General features: G+C 40.9%; 1 gene segment (V, D, J or C); it reads right to left on the reverse strand.

Moving 5' to 3' along the window:
* Positions 1-9,467: 9,467 nt before the first annotated feature.
* Positions 9,468-10,285, reverse strand: LOC114030849. The segment is given in 2 exon segments: positions 9,468-9,970; positions 10,220-10,285. Coding segments are annotated over 2 exon segments (552 nt in total).
* Positions 10,286-12,477: the final 2,192 nt, after the last annotated feature.

Raw genomic sequence — 12,477 nt, forward strand, 5'->3', positions numbered from 1 at the left:
TTCCTTCCTTCCTTCCTTCCTTCCTTCCTTCCTTCCTTCCTTCCTTCTTCTGTTCTTTCTTCCTTACTTCCTTTCTTCTTTTCTTCATCCTTCTTTTCTTCCTCTCTTGGCCTTGGAGGTAGCAGGCAAGAGTTTCAAGCTTTGTAAGTTCTAGAGGTCTATGTGAGTGCTAGCTGGGACAACAAAATGGCTCTGTGAATAAAGCACTGGGCTGGAGTCAGGAAGATCTGAGTTCAAATTGGGACTCAGACACTTACTAGCTATGTGGCCCTGGGCAAGTCACTTAACCTCTGTTTGTCTAAATCCACTGGAGAAGGAAATGGCAAACCATTCCAGTATCGTTACCAAGAAAACCTCATAGGCAGCATGGTCCATGAGGTCATAAAGAGCCAGACATGACTGAACAACTGAACAACCACAAAATTCTAATTATTAAGATGATGAGAAAAAGTGCAAATGGACTCTTCATAAGGAGAATCTTTCAAAAATTAGAACCATCAGAACAAGAAGTGGGTTGCCCTAGGAGGCCTCGCTGGAGACTTCCAGGAAAGGATGGTCAAGCACTTGTTCATATTGTTACAGAGGAGATTCTTAGCCATGGACTTATTGGAATGGAGAGTGATTCAGATGGCTTTCAGCTCTGATCTTCTGCGATCATAGGAAAATAATAGTCTACTTGTAGTGTCAGCAACTCTGAAGAGGAAGTATGAAGATTTTTTCTTCCATTTTACAAGTGAGAAAACTGAGGCTTGATGAGGTTGAGAAGAACTTTTATAGTCACAGAAGAACTCACAATTGTGAGGCCTGAGAATCAGTCTTTTGACTAAAAATAGTTTGTTCTTTCTATATATGTTGCCATCCCATATAAATAGATTTCTATAAAAAATAAATTGAACACTATAAGGTCTACAGTAGGACACACTACAGGTGCCTCCCCAAGACCTGAGGCATCTCACCATTTCCTGATAAGCATCTATTTAAACCATAAGGTCTAGAGGAATCTTGAGTGGCAGTCATTCAGAGGGATTTCTTGTGGCCCCACTCTGAGCACCACACTATATCAGGCACTGAGAGGGGAACAGAAAAGGAAAAGGCCAACCCCCCTTTCCTCTTGAAGAGCTGAAAATATAGTTGAAAGGTCTATTTAAGGAGGCAGCTAGGTGGCACAGTGGTTAGAGCACCGGCCCTGGAGTCAGGAGGACCTGAGTTCAAATCCAGCCTCAGACACATAACACTCACTAGCTGTGTGACTTTGGGCAAGTCACTTAACCCCAATTGCCTCATCAAAAAAGTTCTATTTAAAGCCCTCAATGGAGGTTCAAACTGCCTAGCTGCTAATGCTATTTTCTGGTGGCATCAGGAGGTATTGCCACAACTTCCTGCTTCAGACTTGGTAGATTTCCCAAAATGAAGAAAGTCACCACTCCCTGCCTCCCTGAGTAGACAAGTTTTGATTTTCTGTATGGAGATAAGTGTGGCCAAGCCTATAGCTCATTGTGACATCCTTGGTTTGTATGTACTCTTTGAGCACAAAATGGCTGAGTACACCTCCTTTCCTTACCTGTTGAAAAAAAAAGGAGACTATTGATAGGGTAAAGAGTATCCAGATGAGAGTAAGGTAAATAAGATGGTGAAGGACCTTGAGTCCAGGTCATGTGAGGATATGGAGAAAGGACTTGTGAGACTTAGCTTGGAGAGGAGAAGACTCAGGGTGACTGTGACTGCTCAAGTCAGGTGTTGGAAAGGCTCTCATGGTAGACCTGTTCTATCTGGCTCTAGGGACACAACCAGGAGCCTTGGGTGGAATTTGCAGAGGCAGATTGAGTGTGATGTCAGGAAATGCTTTGTAAGAATTGAATCCCTCTCATCTTTAAATAAACTCTTTCAATATATCATCAGCTCTTTTTTAAAAAAATTTTTATTAATAAATTTATTTATTTTTAGTTTTCAACATTTACTTACACAAGATTTTGAGTTCCAAATTTTCACCCCATCTTGCCCCTCCCTCACTCCAAGATGGCATGCATTCTGAATACCCCTTCCCCTAGTCTGCCTTCCCTTCTATCTCTCCCACCCTTCTCTTATCCCCTTCCCCTTCTATTTTCTTGTAGGACAGGATAGATTTCTGTACCCCATTTCCTGTATTTATTATTTCCCAGTTGCATATCATCAGCTCTTCAAGGGGAAAAAGTCCACCATTTCCTTTTCTGTTCCCTTCACAGTGTCAAATGCAGTATGACATTCCCAAGGAATCTTCACTCAAGGAATCTTGCTGGATGACTGAGATGTCAAGATATCTCCAGTTCTCATAGTCTGTCTAGATGTTGTTCAAGAAATGGTGACATGTCCCAGGTCTATGGGAGGGACCTCTGATTTTATCCTTGGAGACACTAACATGTGCCAAAGTTTGAAGGACTGCTTTTGGAGGAAGGGATTTCCCCCTCAATGGAAGTCTTTGCAAAGAGGCTGAATGACCATTTCTCAGGCATGTTGAAGAGGAGATTCTTATGGGACATGCTTGGACTAAATGGCTGATGGAGCCTTATTCAAATCCCTTTGGATCTGAATTTTGATCTGAAAGATTTGGGTTGGAGTCCTCACTCAATAAACTGCTTCCTAGGTATAGGACTCTAGGTAAGTTACAAGGTCACAGTTTTTAAGAGTTAAAAGGGACTTAAGTATTTTGCAGGAATAGGAATTTTACATTTCACATCACCTTTATAGTGTTCAAACAATTCCCTCTAGATCAAAGACTGAACAGAAGTTGGGCTAGCCCTCCTGCTGATGGTCATCTTCTCCAAATGCTAGAGTTGCAAACTACTCCTGCTACAAATTTGCACCATTTGGGGAACCCAGTATCTCTGGACTTCTCACAAGCTTGCCTCAAAGGTTGAAAACATACACCTCAGGATCACATTTTGGTCAATTGTATTCAGGAAAGTAACAAAATGTTAAGGAAGATCCCTTCAAGTAGTGAGCCTTGCTCAGGTGGTCAAATAACATAATCACTACATGATCAAGGCTGCTTTTCCCCTGGGAAACTGTCTTCCTTCCACCAGCCCCTTCCACTCTTTTCCTCAGAAACTCTCCCTTCAATCTTTGACACAAAAGGCAGCCCAAAACTCAGACTCAGATCCACATCAGTAGGATGGGTATTTTAGTTGCCTGAAAGCTGTCATGCAGCCAGGATAAGAAAAGTGCCCTAACTCATTGAGGGAGGGAGGCACAAAGAGTGACTTGATGGGCAAATGGGGGGGGAAATGAGAGACAGTAGGGGCAGAGTTACTCCATTTAAAAGTCCAGTGAGTCAGCATCACTTCATCTCATTTTTGCAGAAGAAACAATTAAAAATTAAAGTTTGCTATGGCTTTCCAAGACCACAGAGCTAGTAATAACAGAGAAGAGAGTTGTTTAGATTGAATTTGAGTAGCTCATCCAGAGCTCCATAATCTGCTCACCACATTGTCTTTCCTCACCACAGGAGCAGGAGACAAAGAAGCGCAGCCAGAGACTCCAGCTCCACAATGAGCCCTGTCCAGTGCTGATCCCTTTCCCAGAAGAAAGAGCAGCAGGGAGGAGTTTGGTGGAAAAAATGAATGCAAAACACCTGGATGATGGGGGCAGTCCTATCTTCTCCACATCTCTGAACATATTCAGCAGTTCTTCCTGAGGTATATGTTTTCAACCTTGGAGGCAAACTTTTTCTATTTAATGTTCTGAAGGTGGACAAAATAATTACTTTTTCTAGTTGAATTACAGTATTAAGATATAACTTAATGGCCTACTGACACTGACATCTGGCAACAATGATAATAGATAAGATTTATACAGTATTTTCAGGTTTGTAAAAAATTATTGATATGTTAGTTTATTTCATCTTTGCAATCTACCTGTTAGCCTCATCATTTTACAAATGAAGGAATTGAGGCTAAAATAGTGTAAGTGACTTGCCACTGTCACAGAGCTAATGGATTACTCAAGCAAGATTTGAACTTGGGTCCTCTTGTCTCCAACTCCAAAACTCTATCCACTGCCCCACCTACAACACTAGTAGAGTACAGGATGGTGGGAATGATATATGCCTCTGGATATTCCCACATGCTTTTGATTTTTCCTGTTTAGTGTCTGTGCCTTTTATCCCATGTAGCTTGCAGATCATGAGTACATGGTATGATGGTTCTTACATTTTTATGCATACATGTTATGTCTAGCTGATTGTGGGATACAGTTCGTTCAGTGATAATGCTCTCCTTCTAGGGCAGTGAACAGGGTGAGAGGTCAAGGATATCTTGAGATCTATATTTATAGGAAAGACATTTATCATTTGTTTGTCCATAATGAATACCAAGATTCTAGTGTAATTGTAGCTACTAGCTTGGTTAGATCTTGGTCAATAGGTGCTAAATGTTTACAGCCTACAGTGATTTCTTGAATGGTTTCTAATATTTCTTTGCATGATCCTTATTGACTACTAGGTCTAGACTCCTGTTTAAATTGATGGAGTGCTTGGGTGTTTGTACTCAGACCCCTCTTCCAAGATCATATTTCTCCCTAGCCTCAGAACAGTATCCCTGACAATTTTCTCCCCAGGTCAAATACCCTATCTCTGGCAATAACTCAGAAGAGGGCCCAGTGAAGTAAACTATCTCACTATCTCTTCCTGTTACAGGAAGAAGCTGACCTCTATAGAATGCCCTTATATGAATGAGACTGTCTTGTATCAACAAAACTATCATGTACTAATTCCCACAGTTATCATATATGATCCAGAAGTCAAATTATAGACATCAACTCCCAAAACTATCTTGTAACAGACTTAACAGACCAAAAATACACCCCTTCAAAATCCCCCTCTCTGGTTTCCAGTAGTGAATGATGCCTGTGACCAAGGTTGTATGTTATCACCTAATTAGCATACTTGCTACATAATCCACTGCTTTTCCTATATAAGCTTTAGCATCATTCCTATTAGGTTGCAAGTTCCCTAAGGAGCTCTTCCCACCTTGGCAGAATTCCTTAGGGAGTGCTGCCTGCCATATTAACATTATAATAAACTTTTGCCAACTTGACTTGAAGAATGCTTGATTCCATGAATTCATTCCAAATGACCCTGTCCTGTACTTCAGTCCTTGGAGGGTCCCTGAATCTCTTAAACCACATCATAACTCTTGTTATTATTAGTTTCAAATTGCCTGACCTTCAGTAAATGGCTTGGACTAAATTACCTCTGGCTCCACTCTACCTCTAAACCTATACTTCTTTAACCCTCATGGAAGTAATGACCTAGTTCCTAGGATTTAGCTTAACCTCTGAGTACTTCCCTTGTCCTCTAATCTAGATGGGATAGCAGAAGAAAATTGGTGTTGGAAAACTGAGAAAATTCTAGACCTGTCTGGTAAGTATCTGCTCAGATGGTTAACTGGCATTCCTTAAGTGCCACTCTGTGGCAAGTACCATGCTAAGTACTGGGGGTGGAAAGAAAGTCCTTAACATCAGGATCTTGTATTCTAATGGAGGAAATAATTAGATATAAAAAGATATATGCAGAGTTGGACTGATGGAGAGAGAAAGAAATAAGCATTCATATAGTTCCAAGCACTCTGCTAAGCAATTTTTACAAATATTATCGCATTTAACCCTCACAACAATGCCATGAGGTGGCTGCTATTATTATTCCCATTTTACAGTTAAGGAAACAGAGGTTAAAAAAAAGCATCAAGTAAGTTACCCACCAGGGGTAACTTAGCTAATAAGTATCTGAGGCCAGATTTGAACTTAAGAAGATGAGCCTGACTCCAGAGCAGGCACTCTATGCACTGTGTCACCTAGCTGGCTTACTACCTATACATGAGAATAATGTCTACAAAACATTTTTGCCCACTCTTAGTAGAATATAAACTCTGTTAGAGTAGGAACAGTATCTGGGAGGTTTGCCAAACTGATTTGCACATAGGAAGTATTAAGTGACTCAACGACTACAGAATTGTTAACTTGCAAGTAGAGCTAAGGCTTGGCCAATAAGCCCAGTCCTTGCCAACCTATGCAGAGAGCATAAGTATGCTCAGATGATGCACTTCCCCATGGGAAAGTGGTCAGGGAGCCTGTTTCAGGAAGAGTCCTGATAATTTATAATGGAAGTGCCTTGGAGAGACTTTGGATCATAGGTATACATTCAGCAACCAGTTCTAGTTTGCTTAAGATGGCCTAAATATCAGACTCTTAAATTGACTGTAATTACAGAACTAGAATATGGGGTACATTTAAAAGACCTTTGTTGGTTCCTGCCTCTTTCTCTCGGTCAGAACTTTCTCTTGATTTGACCCCATTTCTTCCTCTGATTTCTTCTTGCTACATAGTCATTTGCTAAGAGATTATGCTGTCATCTAAGGTTAGGAGGCCTCAAAAACTCTACCTATCAAGCCCAAAATGTAACTTTGAATACAGGTCTTGGTTCTTTGACTGCCTTCATATTTGTTTGTTCATATTAGATGAAGGAATCAGAAGTTATGACTTTGGGAACTCTGAAAAGTCAGGGGAGAGACACTGGGGAGTCCAGGGGACTTAGCCTTCAGGAATCAAGTCCATACCAGGCTTTGTAGCCTGCAAAAGATGAATGTCCTAAGGAGGAAGCAGAGGCTTTCAGGACCTAGCCCAGAACTAGCTAAACACAAAGACTCATTCAGCATCAATGACAAACCTAGACAAGAACTTGGTCGGTCCAATGCTATGTGGAAACTACATGAAGTCTGAGACCACACTTCACAAAGTCAAAGACAGTATAGAGGAGAGCATGCCCTCCTGGTATTGGAGAGAAATGCTTGTACTTTTGTGACTGCAATATCTTCAAAGTAAATATCCCATTCTAAATGCTATTTGATGTTAATTGGTGGAATGCTACTAGAGTGATAGTCACTGGCAATGAACAGAGGTGAAACACACATAGAATTAAGGCACAGGGCAAAAGCAGTAGAGAGGAAGATATCTCTAACCCTCAGTGGTGGCCAGAGGACTTTGAGGGGCATGTGGCCAATGGAGCAAGTCACTTCTGGGACAGGGAAACAAGAGCATACTCTTGTGGAAAGAATGCTTCATTGAATTGTTCAGAAACCTTATTAATTGTTCTATTGTTGAAATGCAACATTGTAAGATTAGAGGTTGCTGGTGCCCAGAATATCCCCTGATCTCAGTCACTCTCAAGAATGCTTGAGATAACTACAAGGAGTTTGTTGATAAATCAGGTCTAGAATCTTTCCAAAATTGTCTTCTTTTGGGTTACCACACCCAGGGCTTCTTTTGGTTCACCCAAGCTTATATTTTTGGTTTAGGGATTTGGCCTTGTTTTTGGGTTTCATTCAAATTTTATTTTTTACATCTATTCATATCCATCTTAATCTACCTGATTTTAAGTTGCCTTCTGGGTGAAATTGCTTACCTGAAGTACATGTGATTTGTGCATGGTTCATGAATACCTTAGTCAAAATCCTATATGATGTAATCCTTCCAGAACCTGGGGGAGAGGGAACTGCACTTCATTTCCACCTGGCTCTCCTCTACCAAAAGATCAGACAATTTTCTTTCTGAAACTATTTCAGATTTTGGGGTTTCTGCTTGAAAAAAACACTCCCTGCATCAGGAATGAGTAGGTAGGTGGAACTTGGAGGACAGAAATGAGGAGAAGACATCAGTGTAAAGTTTTTGTTTTGTGTCATGTTGTGTTGTTTTCAGTACCTACATTTTTTTAGAAATAGACTGGGGAGAAGTTCACAGAAGCTGGGATGTAATTTGGACATAGGTGGGGTAATTCTTTCACAAGTATTTGTTTGGGCAGTGGGCTACAGGGTGCAGTGACAACCCTTAGTTCTTACAACTTTGATTCAAGCAGCTTCAGAGACTCAGCACCTGAGTATCTCCATAACAATTTTGTGAAAGAGGAAGTAGTTGGGACTGTTAAGCCTTGGTGACCAGCCTGCTGGCACCTGAGGAGTGGCTAATGGTGCATGGGGAGGAAACTGAGTGCCTTGCAGATATTAATAATTCTCTGAATCTTCAGCCTCCAACCTACTGATTTTTGAAGTGAAAATACAGTCTTATAGAGCATTGGAAATGAAAAGTCAGTGTGTATCATTCTCAAGAATGAATGGCAATGGGGACAGCTAGGTGGCACAGTGTGGCTACAGCTCAAATTGGCTACAGCTATTTTCAGTAATGATATCACTTTAATAGGCACAGTTCAGTGGGGAGGTGGAGGAGCAAGATAAGTGAAAGTAGATGTGGTGAGCTGTAGCCTTACCTGTCAGAGGCATGAAAAAGGTAAGAGAGAGGAGAGAATTTTCTGAAGGACCTGGATGGTTCCTCTCTTAAGAGTCAGGTAGGTTGGTCTGGCAAAACTTGAGGTTTAAGGGAGCCTCTCTTAATAATAGCCAGGTGGCAACAAACTAAACATTTAAGAAGTTTCCATAAATTAGAGAATGACTAGACAAATTGCCATATATGAATGCAGTAGAATACTACTGAATCACAAGAAGTCACAGGCACAGGTTCAGAGAAGCCTGGGAAGAAATTGTGAACTGATTCAGAGTGAAATGAGCAAAACCAGAAGAACAATTTATACAGTAACACAAATATTGTAAATTGGGGAAAGGGGTGAGTTTTTTTTTTTGACATGTAAGGTCCTCTTGAGCTCTAAACCCATGATCTTATGATTTCGTCTGGACTTTAAACTGTCCTGAGGGCTAACTCTAGTAATGACAAAAAAGCCTCTCAAGTTGTGGCCCTGAAAGATGTCATTGGCATCATGTCTTACTTAGCTGGCCTTCCAACTGGCTCAGAGACATTAGGGGAGCTCAATGGAATCTTTGTGTCCCTGGGATGGGATGCCAGAACAGGGAATAATACTTTTGGAAAGAGACACTGGGACACTTTGAGCACAAAAATCCATGTGAAGTAGCGCAAGAGTCACAGTTGATGAGGTAGGTCTGGGTATGAGCAGCTAGAAAGGAATATTTTGTTCATAAACTTAATCAGGACATAGACATGACCAGGACATGCCAGACTAACTTTTTTTCCTTTTCACTGATACATCAAGTGGAATGCCACATTACAGAATTTACCTAGAATTCAGAAGAGCATTGAGTTCAATTTCTCAGACTATTCTCATGGAAAAGGTGGGGAGCTGTGAGCTAAGGAATAATTCCATTAAAGAAAAAAATTAATGCCATATTCTGTATTTTAGGCACAAGTCTTCCAGAAATGGTTTTTATTCAGTTAACATTATTTTAGATTTAAGCATTTCTACTTAGAAAGAGAAATGTGCAAACCAGAAAAGTCATCTCAGGCATGTATCTAACATAAGACATTTGAGGTAACAGTTATGGGAATATTGAACTAGGAAAATTTCACCCTATGACAAAATTTAGAGATAAAATGTTATTTCATCTGGTAGAACAAAAGTCCTTGTTGGTCAAGGGCTATTTCCAGCATGGCATGTTGCTTCTTGAGCAATGAGGTAAATAATAGTAAGGGGATCTAAGATGACTCCTATCTTGAATGTAGAGCAGCAGTTGCTGTGAGTCTAGGCCTCTGGGGAAAGCAGCTTTTCCCATGAGCTCATGGCTGAATAATATGGGGGGGGTTTTGTTCAAGTTTAGAGCGCTTTGTAGAAGCCAGTGAGTTCCATACCGACAGTAATAGATGGCTAAATCTTCAGGCTCCAGCCTGCTGATTGTGAGGGTGAAATCTGTCCCAGACACACTGCCACTGAATCGAGAGGGAACCCCAGAGGACAGATTGGAAACTTCATAAATCAGGGATTTAGGAGCTTGTCTTGGTTTCTGTTGATACCAATGAAAGTAAGTGTGCCCATTGCTATGTAGTGCACTTTGACTGGCCTTGCAGTTGATGGCGACTCTCTCTCCCAGAGCCACAGACAGGGAGGCTGGTGACTGGGTCAGAACAACTTCACCTTGTGAACCTGAAATTAATGAAGAGACATTTGAGATTATAGAACCAAGATTGTTTGTGCTCCTTTCTAAACTTTCCCTTTAATCTCTGATCACAAAAAATTGATTAATTCTCACCAAAGCCCCTTTCTTCTAACTCCTATATCATCTATCCAAGACTTTTCTCATTGAGACAGTGAATCCAGCACAGTTCAGATTGCAAGGAGCCTCTCCCAGCCTCCTGTCCTCCATAATCTCCTCCCCACATTCTCTTTCCTCACCTGGGAGCCACAGGAGCAGGAGACAAAGGAACTTGGCTGGGGGCTCCATCTCCTCAATGACCTCTGTCCAGTGCTGATCCTTTTACCAGCAGAAAGACAAGCCTATTGATAAAGATTTTCAGCAGCAGGGAGGAGTTTGAGGGAAAGAGTGAATGCAAAACACCTGCATGATGGGGGCAGTCCTATCATCTCTACATGTCTGAATTTATTCAACCATTCTTCCCAGTGTGTCCTCTGTCAGAAATGAGTCACACTTTCAGCCTTCAAACAATGAGTCTCTCTCAGGTGGTCAAATGATACAATCACTACATGATCAAGGCCCAGCCCCTTCCATTCTTTTCCTCAAAAACTCTCCCTTCCTGAGAGGTAGAATGAGGTAAATTATCTCACATTAAACAGACAAGAAAAAGCTTTTACAGTGAAGGAGAAGTGGGGGAAGGTGAGAGGGAATGAGTGAATCTTACTCTCATCAGATTTGACTTAAGGAGGGAATAACATCCACACTCAATTGGGTATGGAAATCTACCTTACCATTCAGGAAAATAGAGGGAAAGGGGATAAAAGTGGGGGGAGAATAGAAGGGAGGGCAGATTGGGGGAGGGGGCAATCAGAAGCAAACACTTTTGAGGAGGGACAGGTTCAAAAGAGAGAATAAATGGGAGTGGGTGAGATAGGAGGAAGGGAAATATAGTTCATTTTTCACAACATGAGTATTATCAAGGTATTTTGCATGACTACACATGTATAATTTATATTGAGTTGCTTGCCTTCTCAATGAAGGTGGGTGGGGAGGGAGGATGGGGGAGAATTTGAAGCCCAAAATGAATGTTAAAAATCGTTTTTACATGTAACAGGAAAATATGATATACAGGCAATGGGGTATAGAAATCTATCCTGCCCTACAAGAAAATAGAAGGGGAAGGGGATAAGAGAAGGGGGGGGTGATAGAAGGGAAGGCAGATTGGGGGAAGGGGTATTCAGAATGCTTATCATGTTGGGTAGGGGGAGAGGAGATATGGAGAGAAACTTTGGAACTCACAATCTTATGGAAATGAATGTTGAAAACTAAAAATAAATTAATTAATTAAAAATAAAAAAAAACTCTACCTCTCATCTTTGACCTCAAGATATATATTAAAGTATCTCACCACACTTTCTTTTGTCTAACCAACCCATTTCAAAGCCATTGACTAGTAATGCAACCTTCTGCATATTCACTTAATCTTGCTAAAACTCAGTATCCTAATCTGTAAAATGAAAAAAAAAAACAATGTACAATTTATAGAAGATAATTTGAGGGTAAGATTACTTTGTCAACTATTGGTTATTGTCCTTCATCCTCAAAAAGGACCAAAATGACACCACTCTACTGGAGTCAAATTACAGTATGTCTGACAAGGACTGATTAGGCCAATGTGAGCTCAGAATATTCTATCAAAGTTCGGGCACAAATAGTCTATGTGAACGTTTGGGGTGGATTCTCTAAATTTTTGTATCTTGCATTTCTTTTGGGCTATTTCAATTCTACTTTATACATAGAGCCCAGCACCTTCTCTGTTGTGGGCCTCGCTATGCTGAGGGGTCCTGTGTCATTGTCTCCCATGTCACACAATTCCAAAATTCTTAAGAGTGTCCTTGTATCACTTCTTCTGACTACCATGTGAATACTTGCCCTGTGTGAGTGCTCCATAAAACAGTCTTTTGGGCTAGCATACATTTTGCATTCTAACAACATGGCCAGCCCATTATAGTTGCATTTCTGAAGTAGAGTTTGAATACTTGCCAGTTTAGTTTGAGAAAGGACTTCAATGTCTAGTATCTTATCATGCCAGGTGATCTTCAGAATCTTCCTAAGACAATTCAAATGGAAGGCAGCTTCCTGGCATGGTGCTGGTATACTGTTCAAGTTTCACAGGCATACAACAATGAGGTCAGCACAATGGCTCTGTAGACCTTCAGTTTGGTAGTCAGTCTAATATCTCTTCTCTCCCACACCTTCCTTTGGAGCCTCCAAAACATTGAGCTAGCTCTGGCAATGTGTGCATCAACTTCGTTATCAATGTATACATTCCTTGAAAATAACCTATCAAGATAAATGAACTTATTCACAGCATTCAAGACTTCTCCATTTGCTGTAACTGGTAGTTCCACGCATGGAAGTTGTGGTGGTGGCTGATGGGGCACCTGTGTTTTCTTGGTGTTAATTGTTAGGCCAAAATTAGCATGAGCAGAAAAGAATTGACAAGTGCTTCATTGTA

Source organism: Vombatus ursinus, unplaced genomic scaffold, assembly GCF_900497805.2.
Source record: "Vombatus ursinus unplaced genomic scaffold, bare-nosed wombat genome assembly UNPS02015016.1, whole genome shotgun sequence".
In the NCBI taxonomy this organism is placed as follows: domain Eukaryota; kingdom Metazoa; phylum Chordata; class Mammalia; order Diprotodontia; family Vombatidae; genus Vombatus; species Vombatus ursinus.